Source organism: Phasianus colchicus, chromosome 8, assembly GCF_987193195.1.
Source record: "Phasianus colchicus chromosome 8, bPhaCol1.hap1.1, whole genome shotgun sequence".
In the NCBI taxonomy this organism is placed as follows: domain Eukaryota; kingdom Metazoa; phylum Chordata; class Aves; order Galliformes; family Phasianidae; genus Phasianus; species Phasianus colchicus.
Window position 1 is genome coordinate 15,739,975 of NC_143443.1, and position 21,929 is coordinate 15,761,903.

The window sequence follows — 21,929 nt, forward strand, 5'->3', positions numbered from 1 at the left end:
ACATCCAAATAGCAAGCTCTTCAAGCAGTTCAGGAAGAACACTAAGTGAAAGAAAGCAGCAAGTCTGGGCCTCGTGCACTGAGGATAGCTCTTCAGCTAGTGATAGTTATTATTACTACTGGCATGTTACTATTTCATATTGTGAAGAGTATTAAGAGCAAGATAACTAAATTCTGAAACAGAAGGCTTACAATATTGACTTGTTTGTACTTCTAAGCATACAGGTCACAAAGAGCAAGAATGTTCCAACCGTGCCATCTTCTGCTTAGTGAATACTTAGTCTCACTTAATAATGGACTCTGGCTGAACAGACCAGTTACTACAGGAAGCATATCAAGCTCTGATAAGTCTCCCTCCATTTCCAAGGAATATATACACCTCACAAGTTAGTGACTGAAAGAACTTCAATTTTTGTTTTAGAATGTATCATAATGGGGTAAAGAGAAAGGTTTTCAAAATGCAGGCATAAAAACATCAGAAGCCACCCAAGATCTTGGTAATACAGACAGTATGTACTGGTGTTTTTACTTCACATTTCCAAGTATACACCTAAAAACTTTGACACAGTACACAGCATCTGCTTCTAACCCACGTGAGAAGGTTTTATATTTTAATACACAGTGTGCAAAAATAAAAGGGTTATTTTAACTGAACACAGAAGATGACCTAAAATTGGAACCTGGACTTAAAGCTTCTCTGGTTAAAGCAGCTCTTGACAAACTGCACAAAAGCAACAACTATCAGCATAACCACTTCCATAACACAGACATAAACTGGGGTGAACACAGACAGTTAAACTGCATGTGCATCAACTGCAATTAAGAGAATTTTTCACGAATGAATACATTTGTTCATCATTTTAACAAAATAATGGTCTGGTTTTCAGAAGCATGTAGTAATGAAGAGCAAAAGTTATTTCTGAAAATACAACACTTCTGCTTTAAAAATCTACCTATGAATGTATACAGGGAAGGAAATACATATAGCATGCAGGTATATCACCATAGAGATCTTACAGTTCCTTGTGCTTCTCCTCCGCCAGAATTTGGTCATTTGGTTTCAGCCCATACCTTGGGGAAACAAACAACACAGAACAGTTAATTCACTTGAAATCATATCTTAAAAGCATAGTTTTATACTATGGTAAATTACTGAACTATGTAATATTTATTGATTTGGGTAGCTCTGACATTGCAAGGCAGCAACAAAGTTTTCAAAAGAAAATCTTGTATCTTCATAAGGTTTACCACCACACAACTTTTTTTTTTTATACCCAGCTTTGAATTAGACCAGACACTGACTTCCCATGTATCAAAAATTATTGCACTTGACATCAAAATCATAACTAGATCTCAAAATCTGAGTATTTCCCCTTTTACAAAATACAAGTATTACACCAAATACTTTTTTGTAGTTAAAGAAATAATTACATCAACAGGTCAGTTGAGGATCTGTTATTATGAGGACACTTTTCAAGCCCACATAGGACACACATGCAACAAGTCAATGCCTGAAAGCAGCCGTTTTTGCTAGCTCAAGCTGGCAGGCAGCCCCAGAAGCTGCTGCATGCACTGCAGGTTCAGGGAGCAGCAAGTGCTGCTGCTCCTGCTGCAGGCTGCATTGTCACTCACTGCAGAAAACCTTTCAAAAGTAACCACGCTGGTGTTGTGCCTCCAAACATTATTTTGCCATCTCAAACTATTCCACAGATCTAGCTACTGTTTGCTATTGCTTTTTTTGTTTGACAGCCCCCTGGGATGGAAGCAGCTAGAAGTAAGGAACATTCAGGGTAAATCTGCAAGCAGTAACTGCTCACCCTTCAGACTCCAAGAGCTCCTCACTGTCACTTTGCTCCCTGTTTTTGTCCCTTTCTGCAGTCAGGTGCAGAACCATAAATCACTCTTCAGTAAAGATTCCAGTCACTAACGACAATCAAGCTACCTTGCACATTGAATGTTGTTTCAAATAAGCCACTAAAACATTCTGCATTCCTTCTATCATTTACAGATAATATTCTCTGAAACTGTTTTTTTTCAGCATCCATTTAAAATGCAAGCATCAACCCCAGACACATTCTCAAGCTCACCAGAGCTGCATTCAGACATACCAGACACTGGCTAACTGACCCATTTTTCCTGTTCACATTTCCAGAGACTGCTTTCACTTATTTCCCATAGCACCATGCTGACTTACATCCATTTCTTTACGCTGTTGCTAAACCTAAAATCTTTGTGGAGGTTCTAGCCATTTACCAGCCTACTTCCTAATGCTGTAACACTACTCTGAACATATTTGTCATATTTTAAGCATTTTATTGATAGTAAATAGTAAGATACCAGAAAATAAAAAAACTACCAGGAAATTTCTGAATGAGTATCAGTCAGAGGCCAAAGAGCCATGTCCCAGGGCACATCACTGACACCACAGGGAGCTGCGGTTCTGATAAGTAGTGCAGAAAGGACCCACTGCTTCAGTTCCCCTGGTGAACCTTATCTGTAGGTTTTCCATTACCTCTTACAGATACATCATTTGAAAATTCTAAATAATACATCACTTGAAAATTCTAAACCAATCAGAACAACACACTGCACAGGTATTTTACATTTGCGTCTACTATTAAGCTAGGAAGTGGAATAAAAGCAAATACGCTGCAAAATTGGACAAAGGAGCTGAAGACATGACTTAAAATTTCACAAGGCAGAGAAGAGCTCAAACTTCGGTATGTTTCAGAAATGGTTCTTCTGAACTCTTCGCTTTGTCCTTTACAACCACCTAATCTCCTCAGAGAGCAGCCAACATTCCAGCCACCTGCTTTTGGTGGGCAGCTGTACAGCCACAGAGGGGACAGAAAGAGCCCCAGTGCAGCAACTATCGTCCTGCACAGCTGCCTGCTTCCCCACAGCACGTCAGATGCCCCACCAGATAGGCACAGCCTGTGAGCTCTGCAGCTGGCCGTGCTGCCATCTGACTGACAGCCTTACCCACCTGAGGAAGACATCAGCTCTCCCTTGAAACTCAGTTCCTTACAGAATTTCTGAAGCCACAACAATCGTGGCTTAAGTTCCATAATTTCTCACACAAACTAATGTCACTCCAACATACCCTGTTATGATCACAAGCAGCTTGTCTGCAAATAATAAAAAAAAATACACAAAAAAAACCCCCACTGACCAGTATTCTATCATCCATCTCCTAGTCTCAGTTTAAACTACAAGTTTCACATCCTCTTACACTATCGTGATAATTGATTTTCTTTTTAAACAGAATTCTTTCCAACATGGTTACAAAAAAGCATGTTTACGCACTGAACTTCCCAGAAAAAAATAAAAAATGAGCAAACTACTCCCTTGAAATTTCATCAAGAAACACAGACCCAGCTTAAGTGATCCTTTGGAACAGCATCTCTCTGTTGTTAGACCACAGCAGGGGTGATCCAAGCTGCCCAAATCAGCCTGCCAAGTGAGATGATTGTAACACTTCCCATTAGTCCCAAGCAGGACATATTTCAGTGAGAGAGCTTGAAATAATTCTATGAAATTATCAAATATTTTTGCACCTTCCACACACCAAGCTTTCCCAAATCTCTCAATATTTTTTCCCATTATCAGAATGAATTTCTACTTTTGCATGCATATGACTTCACTGGCATTCACATACAGCATTATCATCTCAGTTTCAGCATTTCCAGTAGTATTTTAATAAATGTCTGCTTTTCATTCTTTTAAAGCACTCTAGAACCTGCAAGCTCAGCACTGACTTTGAGCCATGCACTTAAGAGATTCTTCTGAAATGGTATCCCTATAACTCAGCACTTTTTTTTTTCCTTCTCTTTCACATTTCCCCTAATACAACAGGAATAATAACTAATGTAATTGGACCATAGTCAGCAATTTGACAAAAATGCTTTTAATCCAGCAAAAATGCCCATAAGGCACCACCCAATTTAACACAGTCTTAACAAATTAGAAAGAAAAAGCCTATATTAAATATGGACAGGTAAAAAAAAAAAAGCATCAAGTGAACACCAAGCTCAGATCTGCTCCAAATTGCAGAGTTCAGAGTGACAAACCAGCACAGACAAACACTGCTGCTTAGGCCACAAGAGTCAGGCACACGTCTCCATCACACAGAGCACTCAGAAACAAGGAGGTACACCAAGCTGTACAGACACACGTATCAGAGTAGTGCTCTCCCAAGTATTTCTCAAAAAGCTAGAGATAAAAAGATATTTTCACATTAAATGCCAATAGGAGTAGTCAGTACTAAAAAGAACAGCACTTCTTTCAGCAATGCAAAAACAGTAAAGCATCCTGGGAAGCTCTGAACAAACATACAGCTTCACAGCCATCCCTCTGCCTTGTCTGATAAACAAAAAGCATGAACAGTATGCAGCTCCAACCTGGCTCCCCTTTACACGATCTCAGGCTTTGCTCTCTCATCAGCACCTTACACCCAACATGCTCTGCTGCAGTTATTGTTTTCACTCTCTCCCAGATATATAAAAATGGAAGGGATGAACAGTACATTTCTGACATGTTATTTGAACTTGACAGAAAAAAATAAAAAAAAGAGTGTGATTTTTCTTGTCCAGCTAGTACTGCTGAGGCCTCCAGGGTGTACTGAGTGGACATGACAGATTTAGAGCTGATGTTGTATTAGGCTCTGCTTCATTAATAAAAGAAGTAGCCTTTTGCAGCAGAGCTCTGCGGAAGCATTTCTTCCTAATTTTTCAACAAAGCCATTAAGAAACCTTAAGGATTTCAGTATAGTCTTCTTGTACCTAAGATTAGTCAGAGTGCATTTCCATAACAGTGATTCAGCAGTTATGTTGCTTCAGCTTTCAAATGATGTTAAGGCTCCTTTCACTTTTCTAAAAAAAGAAATGCAGCCCTTCTTCTGGTGGTTTTTCTTAATTATTAATCTTCCCAAACTAGGCCAAGCAGCCAGCAGGACCGCAGCACTCATGGGCTCTTTTTTAGGCCACGTGAGCACTACTGACCAACACCATCAATGCACCCCACAAGATCTCACAGGTCAGAAGTGCAGCCATGTGTAAGCCTGCTGCCATGATCAACCCCTGAGCACTTAGAGGCCAGTGCACAGATCTGGCCCAAACTCCCAGAACATCTCTAGCTGATGTGAACCATGAGGGGATGGGGACAGAAGGTTTGCTCATTTCATTTCCTTCTGCAATATTTCAATTGAATGAGTGATGATGCTCTCACTGCTAGCTCCGTTTCTCCCAATGGGGGCTGCAGACAGATAAAAAGCCAACTGCTTTTCCAGCAGTTGAATGCTACTTGCATCATGGCAATTTTTCTCCATTTTTGACAAAGCTGCAGTTTATTGTAAGTTTTATTACAGCCTAACATAGCCTTAATGCTGCTGATTAGCCCAGACATATTTTCATGTCTACAAACTGGGAGCACAACTTCAATCTATCAGGACTGCTACATTAAAGTTGCTAACCCGGATTTTAGGGGCTGTGCCTTTTCTAAATCAAGCTGAAAACAAAAACCCACAACCCAGACTACGCCTTACACAGATATTCAGCAGCCAAATGCATCACAAATCAGACACAAACAGCTAACCCAAAATTAAAGTTCTCTGTAACTGGCACACACACCTACTCCAAATATTTATTTTAAGACATCATTTTTCTCCATAAACCACCCCAATAATGAGCTTTGATTCATATCCTCAAAGTCACTGCCTCCTGTCTGACTTGCACTGCTTTTCTTCTTCCCAGCAGTGCAATACATTTGCTTTTTCATTCCTTCCTTGTATATTCTTCCGTTGCTTTGCTATCCTCTCCCACCTTCATTATCTGAAAGGCACAGTGCTTCCCATTTCCCCACAGTTTCTCTCCCATTTGGCATCTCATTTTGCATCTGTGCAGCTTCTCCCACCTAGCTTTTCACATGCTCTTCCTGGCCTCGAGCTGACTGCAGACCCTGCACCCCTTCAACACAGACTTTTGCAACAGCTGGTTACTGTTACTCTAGGATGACCTGATACAGGTTATACAATTTTAGAAAGTATCCTTACTGAAGGGATGCTTGCCTTCTTGCCAAATAAAATACAAGATCAGAAACACTTCCTTGAGAAAGAAAAGATTAAAGGGAGTTTGCATGATAGAAACACAATTCCAAAGAAAACTTGCTTCCAGAAAAACTAAGTTTGGCAACAGTCCACTTACACTAGCAAAAGAGAAAACAACCTAAAAGACTTGACAGACATTCCTTTAGTGAAGTATTAGGGATGAGAGAATGCACATCTCAACTACCTTCACTGTGCATTAGTGTGAGAGCCAGCACCAAGGCACGTGCATAGGAGCAACCTGAGCTGCATGCAGTGAATGCTGACAAACCCACAGATGACAGCAAACAGGGATATGCAGTGACAACACAGCAGACAGCGAGATGAACCATTCACACAGTAACTTCAAAGAACAGACAGATGCAGAGTCAAGTAGCTAAACAAAAACACAGGCAGGGACAAAGCATGTCCCACAGAGCAGTAACCTGCAGGGAGGATATCAGATGCCACAATCTGCAGCCAAGTCCACATGAGCTTCCACCTTACGTCAAACGTTGGATACATCAAGAAACCAGATTATTTAAAAGAGAAATCAGGCAGAGCAAACAGACAAAACAACCAAGAACAAAACAGCAGAGGGACAACACGGTGAGTGGTAAGCCTCAGTAACTGCTTGCATTTTGTCCCTTTCCATTTTCAAATGGAAGATGCAGCTAAAATGTTTAAATTAGGAAGAAGAAAACTAGACAGAAGAAAAGCACGTGCTACTGAGAGTGGGAAAGACTAAAAGATAGCATCAAGGGAAGTGAAGATACTTCTGTCTCAAGACTGAGGAAAACGAATGCCTTTCCATCATTACCAATAGCATGGAACCAACACCAGCTAGGGAAAACAGCGTGCAGCATTATACTGGCAGCCAAGTACACTGCATAACAAAACCAGAGCACCTTCAGGATGAGCTTATGTGCAACTCAAGCCACAGATCTTGGCCATTACATTTATAACATTTTCCAGACTTTAAACACTGCTATTGGAATAGAAACATCATGCTCACAAACCAAAGCCACACCTTGGAGAAGCCACAGAAGAGTTCCTGGTGCTCTTATTTTTCCAGCACCAGTTTTTCCCAGTGCCTGTGTACTTGCATGACTGGAGTTCTATTCAGCTGCATCACATCCTACACAAACATCTGTTTTTCAGAAAAAAGCTTTTGGAATTTCCGTGTGAAAGAGATCCTAAAAACACTAACAGAAAGATTTTATTTCTTTGCCATGATGCTACTCAGGAAAATGAAAGATAGATTTAAACATCAATACCATAACTTAAAATTGCACTGCTAAACCCTAGGTGAAAAATAAATAAAATCACTGCACTGCAATATAGTTACAAAGCATTTTGTTTCCACATTTCTTACGTGGATGTGAGCACTATTTTCAACATTAAAGTTACTACACATTTTTTCTGATGCTTTTTTCTTTGTTTTTTTTTTTTTCCTTCCCCCCAAACTCATCCTCATCCCCTCTCTTCATCAAAAGTTTTCCTTGGTAGCTGCTCCTAAATTATTCAGTGCAGTAAATTTGAGCTCCCCCTCCCCCACTGACAGTATGTTTGGAAATCAGGACTTTAATCAGCTATTAATATTGTAAGACACACTTAAAGGGCTTTTGAAATTGAAGTCAAAACAATAATAGGTTTAAATGATTAAAAGGGATTAAGAAAGCCAGGAAAGTTCAAAGCTTGTTAATCAGCAGAACGCAGAATACTGTGATCATTTAGTAGGGTCAACCCTATCACTTTGGGCTTAAGCACATAGCAGGGACCTTGTCAAAACAGTTTTCTTAACTATAAATCAGTGAGCTAAAAATTTAAGGCTTCTAAACACTTCCACTGTCTACTTTGGCAGTAATAATTTCAGAACTATCTGACCACGAGCACCTTAACAATTCCTTTTCAATAGCTATCATCACCCTTCATCCATTTTCTCCTGAGGTTGTTGCTCTGGATGTTCAGAGTACTCACTACATTAGTAGAAATTATAGTTATTTGACCTTTAGTGATTCATTAAGAAATAAATAACTTAAACTCGTGAAGAAGTATACACTACTCTGCCTATAGACTGAGCTCTTCAGTGTAATCTTTTAATATTATCTTTGAGCATTTAATAACTAAACCATATTTTAGTCCTGTCAGCCTTCTCCATTATTCTTGTTCTGACCATCTAGCCTTTCCAGACTTGTTTCCAATAAAAAATAAACAATAGTTTGTAGATGAATATTTTTTATTATGAGCTCAAATTAGTTTTCACAAACTTGCATTAAAACTTCACTTCCATGAAATCCTGCAAAAATTAACAAAAGTAATACACACATAATCTAAATGATAATGACCTGCAGGGTTCTCGTTCTCTTCCAAGTTAGCCATAAGTACTCATTATCACTTCAAAATGTATTGTTTGAACCAATTTCTAGCAGTTCTACAGCAGATCCTGGCAGCACTAGGACTGAAATTTCCCAAGTACCTTGCTGCTGCAGAACTGTTCTTCTCAAAAGGTGATTATAACAAATCATAGAATGGCCTGGGTTGAAAAGGAGCACAGTGATCATCTGGTTTCAACCCCCCTGCTACATGCAGGGCCACCAACCTCCAGACCAGGCTGCCCAGAGCCACATCCAGCCTGGCCTTTAATGCCTCCAGGGATGGGGCATCCACAACCTCCTTGGGCAACCTGTTCCAGTGTGTCACCACCCTCTGAGTGAAATCATTACAAGGCAGTAGTATGACAGTGGCTATAGCTCTGAGACTCTCCTGTATCTGTGGACTACTGTAACGGTTTCTTCTGGATAAAAATTCATTGCATGCCCTATATGAATATACTGCAAGCTCAAGTCAACTCCTTCACACTTGAAAAATCAAGCTATCTTTTTTTTTTTTTTTTTTCCCCAGTGAGGAGGCACAGTTGTCAAGCAATGTGTATTAAGTATCAGTTTGAAGTTCATCAGACTCTACATATCTGCAGCGAAATACAGGTCAGCACTTCAAACTAACAAAGGAAGTCAATGTTACACTGTTAGAAATATCAAACAACTACTTAGGGTTTCAAACAATACATTTCATACATTCATTTCATAACTCAACTACAACTTTGTGCCCCCACTACATCTGTTGCATCTCTACCTCTAGAAGAAAAAAATGGAATATTCCTAAACCACAAGTAGTTCAGCATTTTTAGTACAAAGAAAGAAATGTCCCATCAATAAAAGTCAGTAAGATGCAGGAGAAGACAACCATTGTCCAGTAAAAAGCTCAAATCAGCCCAAAATATTGCTTATAAGCAACAGAATTCTTCTAAAGGAGGATAAAGTGCAGAGGTCATATCAAATCTTGTTTTCTGTTAAATGTTTTTGTCTTTAAAGTATTAAGAATTCACCTTATTACTCACAGCGACACAGCCAGACTGATAACATCATACTTCAATATTAATAATTTCATTTAGAAACTAGAATGGTGACTCTTAAGGGTTTTTGTTGTATTTTATTATTCAGATTAAGATATAATCTGTTCTCTGACTGTTACCTAACTATATGGATGTCTGTTTCTACCAGTCAGGCTAGACAAAAGCCATTTCTTACTACTACAAACTCAATGAGCCTTTGCCCTGCCCAACAGCAAGGTCTTCTCTATGGCCTGTCTCTGCACCTGCTCACCTGATAGAAGACAGCTCAGCTTACAGAAGCTTAACCAGACAGTTGGCAAGTAGCTCATGCCCTTTACTTCACCGTTTCCAAAAATTATTTTAACATTGAGTAGGGTAAACAGTAAAGAACCTAGCAAGCCACTTACTGTACAAGCTTTGCTGGAAAACAACAAAACAAAAAGTAGTATATGAAAAGTGGCAGGTTTTTCTTCCTTTACTGCACCAAAAAAAAAAAAATAAATCTTCATTCTAAATGATGCAGGAGCAATGCCAAAACAGAGACTAAGGGAAGATCTCTTGACAGAAACTCTTTGGTCTGCTACCATGGGAGGATCACGGATTCCAAGAACAGCAATTACTGATTCTGGGAAGAGCTGTTTCTCCCTTTAGCCTCTAGCCACCACCACTGTGTTTTGCATCTTAACTCCTTACCCACTGTGATAGCCACTACATCGAGCCCAGACATCCAAGGATCCGGTAAAGAGAAAAAAAGAACCAAGGCACGTGGACAGTTCCTGCCTCAACACACAGCCCCAAGGAGCCTCCCGCTTCAGCTGAAGAACAACATAACATTGGGCTGGTTGCAGAAAAACATGTTTGAACATTTCTAATTCTCATTTAACAGGAATTTGAAATTCAAATTATCCTCCTAAAGTACCAGGGTTCTTTTATTATTATTTTTTACCCCACTTTATATATTTAAATTGAACTGACCTACTTTTGAATACAAGACAGGCTACACCTCACATGCTTTTGGCTAAAATGGGAACATGTAGTTGGTGCTTTTAGACAAAAAAGTAACTTACCTTACAATTAATTCTGTACTTAAAAATTGCAAGCTGCTGACACAACTTCACATAAAGATTGCCTCACCTCGTGTTTGTCAGCCATACCCGTAACACAATAATTGATCAACAAAGGAGTAAGATTTTGCACACATCATAAGAATAGCTTTAATCCCTCTCAATCAATGAAATTATGTGATTTCAAACTTGTAGTCTCCAAAAATAAATGATTTCCAACCAACCTGCAGTTTTTTAATTACTAAGAAATACTACAGACATTGAAACTTCACTGACAACTTGGGATATACATCTGAACGTTTCACTTTATGCACACCAACTAACAGTTGTGTTCTGCTGTTCTCTAGTTTCATGAACAAAATCATGGAAATATTCAAGAATTACAAAGAATTATGAGGGTTCAACAGAAAGCTGGAATGCACTCTTGCAAAAAAAAAAAAAAAAAATGGAGCTGTAGTAACCAGAAAAGAATGAGCAAATTTTGGAGAGGTCTTCAGCCTCTTTTTTCTCCCCTTGCTCTCTATGATAAACTCAATCAAAAGAGATCCCAAGAGCTTCTCTAACTTCATGTAATCGTTCACTTGCTACAGCTTATCATACTAGGCTGTGGTGCTCCCCTTTACACTGTCACATGCACCTCAGATAATTGCACCGCTGTCACTTCAGGACAAGGGGAGAAACAAATCACTGGAGCAAGCTGGAAAAACAATCACACCAAATTCTCTAGCCATAGCTGCCTAGTCTATATCAGATAAGATAGACATAAAACCACAAGTTCAAAGTAGAACTGGAAAATGACTATCACTTGCATGTTAAAAAATCAATTCATGCAACTTGCAAAAATGTGGATTTTCTGAGTGCAATTATCAAGTTGTGCTCAAAGATACAGCACTGTTTTATGGAGTTTGGCACACATTGTCACGACACACAACAAATACCTACACCAGCAACTGGAGAGCTCATGAATGAATCCCTTTATAGCGATTAAAAAATAAGAAAGCATAACACCTCAGTGAGATATTCCATTACACTAGTAAAAAAAAAGGAGTGCCAACAGTTCGTGAAATGAAGGATCTTTGTCCCCAGCTCCACATCTACTCTGAACTTACTATGGAACTTCAGGCTTCATGACCTTGCATCCACAACACAGACTTGGTCTTTCTCCAGTAGCTTAGAATATTCAGAGTTCTACTCCTCCAAAAACAAAGTAAAATAAAATTCAAACTGTAGGTTTGCCCTTCTTTAGCTCTTGACTACAGGAAAACAAGAACACCAGTAATTAAGAGGCTCTCTGGCTGCCTCCACCCTCTCCCTCTGGCCATGGCAGAGACCACAGGACCAGCTCTGCAGAGGAGCAGGGCAAGCCTGGAGCACCACAACAGCAGCAGCACAAGCACCTCAGAACACACGTCAGAGTAACTCTGATTCTGGTTCTCACTGGCATTCATACACTGCTCAGGAATAGCCTCATCAAGTATTAAGTATAATAAAAAAAAACCACACGTTAAACATATTTAATTTCAAGGATGGATACACACGCCCAGCAGGAAAGAAAAGCTACTGAGGTTGCATGTTGTCTGAATGAAGCACAATCAAACAAATAGCAGTATGCATTAAAATTAAGAGCTTTAAGTAAATTCTAAGGTTTTATTTACAATATAGAGTGCCAACCTCTTGAAAACTGCTATCATTAAAAAAAATACCCCTCCCTTTTTTGACACTTGCATCATAAATCAATTTCATCTACAGTAAATAATAATAATAGAACAAAACACCCAGATTGTGACAAATAATTGCTCATCTTTAACTACATTTTCCCATTTTTCAATTCATGAATGATCAAACTTGCACTACATTACTAGAATAAATAGAAGACAGCTCTACTCTTACAACATTTTTGGCAACACTAGCTTTCTTTTCAATGGCAATAGTAAACAACATTATATTTTGAATTACAGAATAATAAAACATGACTATCTGCAGTGATACTCAGAATATCAACAATGACGTTCATCTACAGTAGTCTAAATAAAAACCCAATCTTATGATTGTGTGATAAGCAAATTACATTTTTCCCCCCAATAAAAATTACAAGTAGTACTTCTAAAGAAGAAAATGTACCACCTAATTTTAGAATTCTGCCAGTTCCCCCTAAGAAGCTCATTTTTTTCATCAGACAAGTCTTCTGCAAGGGTCTTTTCACTTATTATTGCTTAGTTAAAAACAAAGCAACTTAATTCACAGAGCTCTTCTACTCCAGCTCATTGTTTGCCGTTTCTTCTAGGTTACATTCCAATGAAGCAAGTGGAACTCCAGTTGGAATTGCAGTACTTCATCCTTTGCTGTGCCACGCAACTCCCACATTTTTGTTCAACAAGTTCTTATTTGGGAGGGAAGGGAAAATATAGATAAGCTGCACATGTCACTCACTCGTCCCAAAGTCATTCCCAAGAAAGCAATTAATCCAGTAACTAGATATATTCTATTGAAACAAAATTAAATCACAGCTGTCTGAAAAATTAAAAAAAAAAAAAAAAAAGGGCTCCATCCCTGCACAGGTAAAGTTTTTCATGTAGCCTTTCCTAAATGGAGCTTCACTAAAATCTTCCACTGGTTAAAACTACACATTTAACAAAATGCACTAGGAAAAATTATCAGGCTTGTAGGAAGCTCTAATTATGTTGTCAGGCAAGCTACCAAATTTATTGGCACATTAGTTCTAAGAGGGCTTTCTAAAGACAACCATCATTACCTTCAGTTTTTGTAAGCAAACACTGAACTTTGTTTTTTTTTTTTTAATTTAACAGCAGTCAGATGATGCAATTTAGTTCAGCAGTATCAACAACAATTTAGGTTCAGACCTTGAGATAAGCTAAATTGGGTTCTACAGAGGTAACTCAAACCACAAGGTAATAATAAAATCCTCAGCTGTTCAGCTTCTCTACCAAATGAGTCAACACAATCCAGCCATTTTTAGTAGTGGTATTTCACTCAGATTACTGAAACAATGAAACACTATAGAAAACAATCTTAAAGTAAATTTTCAGGGACAGTATGTTTTTCAAGCTTATACTAGGTACTTTTTATACATTTAGCATTACACAGATAAGATTATCTCTGATTAAAAGCAATAGAAAAATCTGCTAAGATGTTCTAAAGGGTTGATGAGGTACCCCAAGTCAAGCTAAACACATTAATGAAGGCAAAAAGGCTTACAGTTGTGTTTTGGTTTTGTTTCTTTTCATTAAAGTGTGTAGCTTGTGCATTCTCTGATCTTGTGACCCAGCACAGAATTGACCCTTGCCTTTCTCAGTTCTTCTTTAACCTCACTCCAGCATGTGTTTTTGGGAAAAACTACACAGACCAACCTTCATTTCAGTGCAAGCAAGCAGATGTTTTTCTCAAAGTAGCTGTCAAAGCTTTCTCCTAATTTATAAACCTAAAATTCAATAGGTGAGAAAGTATTCAAATAAACAAATCCTTACTTCCATCACACCTAGTGTTGTAAAAAACAAGAAAGCTGAAGTAACCAGATACTAACATAGCTTGATTAGTAAAATATTGTACTTAACTGATCTGTGATCATGCAGCAGTCACTGTGGAAAGGCAGAGTGATCATGAATTTTGGTTTCTCCTGTGATGACCCAGTCACTTCCAGTGCTGCAGATAACTGGCAGCCCACTACAGGAGATCCATATTGTACTTGGGAAGTTACAAATCAACATGATTGCATTTCTTCCCTCACGTCAATGAAGGCCTCCTTTCATACATTAGCTATCAACACAGCAAAATATAAGTACTTCAAAGATCCCAGTCATTTTCTCTCTCCTTCAAAGCTGTTTTTCAATAAAGAGTAAAAATGAGCTTAAACCCATTTCCTGGTTTATGTATAGCATTCCTTCTGTACTTACAATAGTGTCACAGAGAAAGCAGGGAAGAGAACAAAACAGCAGATGATGCAGTCCAAGAATGCTCTGAAAAACTACAGAACTTTACTGAGCACCAATGACAGAGTAACGTTTTAACATAATGGAAAGCACAGCAATGACAGCAGAGCAGCAAGGTCATAGGCTGCAGCAAGTGAGGACTTGCTCTAATGCAACAGCCATAGGCAAAGAAACACAGGAAAGAATCTGCTTGCCTTCAGAAGTCCTCAGCTACACAGGGATCTCCAGAGAAATACTCTCATCTGCACTGCTAATCCTTAAATGAGGTCTGGGAAGGAGTGGATCCTAGTTCCACTCCTTCCAGTTACTCAGGAACATTGCATGCATCTGAGCTCCCCTGGGTTGGCCCTGCCTTCCACCAGGTGCTCAATCACTGCTTTAGGCTGTGACTCGCATTCCCACTACACATAGACTGTGTAAAGATTGCTCCAGACTCTGGTTTTAAGAAAAGATATCTCACACGAGCAGAAAAAGACTTGGCTGCTTTGACAACTGATAAGCAAATCAAACAGCATTCTTACAGCTTGTAATCCTGAACTATGGTGCTGACTAAGTAATTGGTATGGAGATGACAAATAAAACACATCCCAGTCCATGCGATCATGGATCTGGTTGAGCATCCAGGAACCAGAGTGAAATAAAGAAATGAGTGTTCTTAACGTTGATGTTATAAATATGGCACAGGCCATAATCTCCCCTGAATCTCCATTCCTTTGTAATGGAATAGGCTGAAAGACCTTTACATGTTTATACAGCTGTTGTCAACTGCAATTATTTTCCTCACCTTCCTACTGGCTGATTAGTGAAGACCAAAGGCTTTCATTACTTAGAATTCCCACGACTAGATAACAATTCTGTGAACATGAGTTTATCATTAACGATTAATTCTGCTTCCACAATTCATGCAGTCATAGACCAAGGTGTTTGACAACAGCAGATTTGTCCTTTCAGTGAACACGTGCTTTACAGCTGCTGGATGTGTACCTGAGATGACAAGCAATGACCAGAACTCTGCAGCTGAAATATTTCAACTAGGGTTGGGTAAACGCACAAGACAGCACGTTGCTCTTTCTTGAGGGAGCAGTGACACAATGCCATATCCCAGCAGCAAGGCACAGGAGTATCCCAAGAGTCAGAAGTATTGAGTTTCTGCGGAAGAGAGTCTTAAAGTGCCATTACACGTCAATTACAATTTCTGTGTTTGCTTCAGTCCATGTAACATACATCAAACTCTACTAAGTTATACTTCAATGCCTTTTACAGATTCAGTAGGTAAAGGAATTCTTGCTGTTCGATATCACAGGCAAAATCTAGTAAACAAATTACTCTGAAAGCTTTAATAAATACCTGTTAGCCAAGTTACTTTCACAGATTAATGCTATAGTGAGCAGTTTAGCCACAAAGCATCTCCTTTTTTTTTTTTTTTTTTTTTTTTTTAATCTTTTCACTCCTACCCATTAGAAAAAGCTGCTTTTTCAGCAAGTATTTGTATCTCAGAAAAACAGGAAGGAAAAAAAAAAACCTTATATTATTGAGTTAATCCAATTGAAAAGGACACACAAAACCCTACTTTTCTAGTATTTCTTCCAAGCTGAGACTCAGAAAATAACAAAACAAGGACAATTCCTTTAAGACTGTTCTCCAGCTCTGTGAACAGAATTTGAAATGGTTTGGCGTATCACCTGCTTTCAGTAGTGCTATCAACACTGCTAAGACTATTCAGGATGCTTCCCAAAAAGGAAAAGTGAGAGCAAAAAACCTCAACTCCCAAATGGAGGTCAAAATTCAGTGGCTGAAGTAATGCCAGACTGATTATGTGGTCTGAAAAACTGACTGGTATGGTGAAGCTCTGTCATGACACAAACTAAGATCATCTCTCTTAGAAAATGTTTGGGAAACAGTTAATGCTTTCCTGACTTGTCAAGGGAGGAAAATACTTCAGTGCAAGCCAAGACTAAACCAAAAATCTGTCTTGAAAGAAAAGTGATAGGGTTATGCCACAAGGCAAAAATACCCACCCAACACTTCAACAGTGTTCATTTCTTCAAAGCAGTGCTACATGGTAGCAAGTTGTTTTTCACCTGCCAGGGGTAGGACTGCCATGATATATTTATTTTCAAGTTTATAAATAAAATGGATTGTATGCAATTTAAGTATTGTGAGAAAGACCATTTGAGACTTCCTACACAATTTTATGCTGTTTCCATTTGCATTTTCTAAACAGAAGTTACAAAACTAATCTGGCTAGCAAGGACTCATTTTAATACTCCCATTTCACTGAAAATAAACATGGTTTAAATTTGCAACACTGAGTCCTTAACTCTAAACAAATGTATTTAACCTTAGAAGAGTGCTTTTACAAAAGAAGTGAAAGAACTAACAGGAACAGCCTCTCTGCACACTTTCGAGTTGGAGTCCAGATGGACTGATGGCCCTATTAAAAAAGCTCATCTTCTTGAAGAGGCAAGAGATGCTCCAGAAGTGACTGATGATTGCAAAGAGACAAAGAGCTAACCTATATGTCTAGAGATGGATGCATGCCTTCTTTGACATGCAAACCCAGAGATCTGGCTGCTGTGGTCAACAATTTCTGTCAACTGCTTCACAGTCCTAAAATATTTATGTTCTTGTACCTCCCTGAAGTACCTGAATAACTTTATGCTAACACTTGCTCTACAGCTAGGCTTGTTGTTTTATGCGCCCTCACAGGCTGAGGATGCAGGGGATTTGATTCTCATTTCAGCAAGTACCACAAGAAGTAGTTACACATGAAGTCAAAACGTGCTGTGGAATAGTCTTGTCTGCATATACACTCATCCATAGACAACACTTACAAACAGGGAGCAAAAAGGAACATCAGGTATGTAAGAGTGTAGACAAGCTTCCCAGATTTCAGGTTATTAGCAGAGATATCACACTATCTGCATGTTCTCTGTGAAATTGTTGCTTTAAATAATTCAACACTCCACTGAGCCATTTTGGCAGTAAAGAGGTGCTCACAAAGCATATGACGTTCCAGGAGATACTTAGACTGGTCTGACAGGACTCAAACTTGCACACGTAAGACTTGTTTTAAATTCAATTAAATTCTGCATAGCACATCAGGCCCAGCGAAAAGCACACCACACTATTACAGGTTTTCACTGGGGCAACATAGATCCCATCACCTCTCTGATCACAATTTCTAATGATCAGTTGGTTTGGAGGAGGTACGGTATTAGTTATGTTCAGAGAATGGTTCTGAAATTATTTCAGTTGAAATATTAAGCCAAACAATTACATCAGAGTATATATATATTTTTTTCAGAAATCAAGTCCATGTTTTGAGAGTTCAAAGTTCCAGATATTTTTGAAACTCTTGTTTCAAAATTCATCTTTTGCTTTCAGGTTATAACATTCAGGCTCTCACTTAGACACACTTTTAAATAAAACTCAAACAAAGAAACAAATTATTATTTTTACTACAGCTTAGCACCAAAAATTTGTGGTTGGCAATACAAATTCACAAACAAGAACCGTGTACCTGTTCTTTATTGAGCAATGAGAAGTTTATTCTTGATTCAGTATTCCCATTGCTAACTAAAAGAAAGTCTGGAGGAAAAAATAGTAATTTAAAAAAGAAGGAAGAATGGTGAGCACTTTGAAAGATGAATCAAGTAACTGATCACTTGAAAACCCAATACACAAAGTATCAGCAACTAGTAGAAAACAAGCCCATGATAAAGAATTTAAATACAGCAGCTACAGTTCATAGCTCTGGAAAAGCCCCATCTCTATAAAGTGATCAGAGAATGACTACGCTCAATGCCACCAGGAACACACAAACAGCAATTTAGTGATATGATTATACAGATGGCAGTGCAACTAGGCTTAAGCTAGATAACAGACTACCTGATAAGAAGTGGTCCTGTTCTTGACTGATAAATTGAAATGACAGAAATGGCTCCAACAACAAATACAATTTCAGCGTAAGGTCAGAATCCCACAAAGATCAGCGTAAACCTGGCATTACACCAGCATTTAGTTCTCTGCTAGTTCATAGATGTCAAACTAGCAAAACTGACATTAAGGAAAAAAAAAATAAAAAAATCAAGACTTACTTGTCAAGGAAGTCCTTGTCCACAACCGCACATATATCAAGCAGCGGATTTCCCATTCCAAACAGAACATTTTCACTGTAAGAAAGCCAATTATTTTCAAGTTAGTTCAGCATTCCTGTCACAGTAAGTTCAAGACATTTTTTAAGTAAAGAATAATCTTTTTTTTTTTCTTAATAAAACTAAGAAACAAAGAAATGCAAATCCTGCCCAGCCTAACTGCAACAATCTACCTGTCATACAGACAGAGGGTCACATTTGATCAGAATAATACTGTGATGTACATACAGTTTATATACAGTCAGCAAATAAAGTATATTTAGGCACAGGGAGAAGCAGACCAGGTTATTAGAAGTCCACTGAATAAACTTAGTTGCTAATGGCCAACAATTTAGGAGTGTTTCAATAAACTGAAATTAAGAGCCTATGGATCCTGCATGGTCAGTCATCTTAAAATATAAATTCTACTGATTAAATATAAAAATATAAATTCTACTGATTAAAAAGCAGGAATGGAGGTTGTTATCAATCTGAAATCCATTATTATGACTTCCACTACATGAAAACAAGACATCAGATAATACTGTCAACAACTGAATGAGCTGGCTTTCATTTTTTTTCAGATTTGTTGAGAAAATATATATTTCATTTTCCTGAATAGCACATACTTGGGTGATAATGCAATAATACCAAGGGATTAGATACAGGCCTGGTGTCAAGTAGGAGTGAATGCAGCTGTTTTCCAAGGCTGCCTAAATCTACATTCAAAACCATCACATTCCTTGTTAAGCCAACACCTGCTGCCTCCAACTGGCACAGCAAGCACTTGCTCTAGCTGCCCAAGGTAGCTTTAATGTGAATGCCACCAAGTGTGCCTCCATCTTTATTATGTCTCTATCAAGTATTTGCAGAGAAGGCACATTCGTAGCCTCTACATCCCCCACATGCTACTCCTGTAACACTGCAGCCTTCACCAACTGATTGCCCAAGGCTGAAGAACAGTATTGGCTCAGCCTCAATGTCAATGAGTTTTCAATTGCTTTGGCCCATTCAGAGCAAGAGAAATGTTTTACAGACTCAGGACCTGCATACTCAATAATGGATTTAATTAACTTCTCCTCGGCAGGATCAGAAAAAAATAACACAGAACAAGCAGAAAGGAGATGACATGAAGCAATCTCATGAACTGTGTCCGACAGAGGTCGAAAGCTCATTCATGTACTTCCTCTCACAGCTACTATAAAAGACCCTTAGTTGACAAATATTTGTCAGAAGATACTTGCCAAAAGTAAACAATTATACTTCCTCTTCTTCTTGGGATGTCACATGAATCTCTATCTAATGTTAAATTCTGAAGCATAGAAATGAAAAGCTCGCTTGTCAATGAAATAGGAAACATCTGTTTAGTAAAAACCTATAAGACTCACTAAATATTTTTGTAACTGTGAGAAGTGTTGTTTCTTCTAAATACGGAAATCATACATAAAGCAGATCAAAATAATGTAAGTTAATCTAGCTAGAAGAAAAGAGGAAAAACAGGTGACAGTTGAGGTAATATAAGGATAAAGAGGATTGCACCTGGAGCCTCTACACAATACATTGCTTTCATTTTAAAGCCAGGTATTTCATCAGTAGTATCAAAGAATGAGCAATGATACAGTAACACTACTGTACTTGATGTTTAGCCAACTCTAATATTCTTTGAGGTTCTCAATAGCAATAATTTTACAGCTACACTTGAGAAAAAAAAAAAAAATGATATAACAGCTAACTTCTCCACAAAGCTTGCACAAGAGTGTGGCACACATGAGAAAAAACAGCAGCTGTATTCCAAAAATTCTCAAAAATACACCTGACATGTTGAAAGCACCGCCTGAAAAGCTAGGTTGTTCAACAAAGAAGCACAATGGAAACAAATATTTTGTTTGCTTGAACTGTGTGCTGCAGGGCATACCTGTCAGTGTGCTTGGAGTGGCACATGCTGTACTGATGGCTGAGCATCTACAGAAGCTCTACCATGCCAATAAGCCACATACAAACTGCCATTATTCCAGCAGCAGCAGGAACTAGCACCTTCAGTGCCATTTAATCCAGGTTGTTCTTTACATCACATACAACTCCCATCCTATCCTCAAGTTTTCCTACTTCCACCATGTTTTATAATAATGCAGTGAGTACTCAAGGGGCTGTGTAGCAGTATGCCAGCTGGGGCAGAGCTTTAAAAGCCAACACAGTAATTAGCTATGCTAGTGATTGTATGCTGAGAAGCAGCATGTCACACTGACCCCACTTGGTGGAAATACCTTTTTGGACAAAGTGGGAAGAGCATAAACAATCTCTGTCCAAGTCATAAACCAAACATTCAGCCAATTTAAGTAGACACCACAGTGCTCAGCAGTTTCTAATACCAGATTTATGAACCACAACATGAAAAGTCCAGTGTCTGTACCGTTAGACTTTGCTCTGTATCTTTGGCATGTTCACACTGATTAACCTGACACTGACTACATTTCAGGGTAGTGCAAATCACCCGTTCCCTTCAGAAGGAGCTGCAAATTATCCTCACAATGTTCTTTTGCACGGCAACAGATGAGCTATGGCTGTTACTTGGCTGCTATGTGCCCCTTAAGAAAAAAGTATGAATCACATATATGCCATAAAGCCATATATTGTAAAAGCACAAAAATAAACCTAACATTTAGGAGAATATTAAATTTACAAGTCACAGGTGCAAGACATAGATAACTAAACGTTACCTTCTCTCCAAGCTTAATACTTTTAGCATCACACATGAACCTTACTGCCCTCCTGTCTGCTACTCAGTCACACAGGCGTCCAACCTGGACTGACTGAACATTCACAGATTATTTTCAACCATCTAGATGTAAAAGACAGAAGAAGCATCAATAGTTTCCTGAGATGTGAGATTTCACAACACGTTGGTTATCTGAGAGCTACACCTCTGCTCCAGACATGGAGCAAACACTCACGCACAACACAGCCTGCCTGCCTCTCTCCCTTCTCTTGCACTCAAGTACTGCTATCTAGTGCTATCTAATCATTTAGGAAGCTTTTGTTTAACTCAACCAACTTATTGCAAAAGAACATTTAGCTCTTCAAGAAACAAGTGACAACTTCTCCCTGTGCAAAAATTAAGGGCATACATCTGACTATATGAGTACATGAGTGCGTGCATGTGCAGTACACATGCATAAGCAGCTGATACGAGTCTGTAACTTGTTCAGACACAGAAATATTCCATAGTAGACAAAACTGCAGGAACAACGCCAACTTACTTCACAGAAAGCTTACATGCACTGAGCATTTGCATTCTAAAGGCTTGGCAACA

The 21,929-nt window shown here is 38.6% G+C and overlaps 1 protein-coding gene across 2 annotated transcripts in view; it reads right to left on the reverse strand.

The window, feature by feature from the left end:
- ADK (adenosine kinase) overlaps positions 1–21,929 on the reverse strand; it is a 270,648-nt gene that overhangs the window by 237,173 nt on the left and 11,546 nt on the right. For both annotated transcript variants that reach the window (XM_031603000.2, XM_031602999.2), the window contains exons 2-3: positions 18,584–18,658; positions 1,017–1,070 (exon numbers count right to left, since the gene is read on the reverse strand). In XM_031603000.2, the coding sequence (XP_031458860.2) occupies positions 1,017–1,070; positions 18,584–18,658 (129 nt within the window). The remainder of the gene's footprint in view (positions 1–1,016; positions 1,071–18,583; positions 18,659–21,929) is intronic.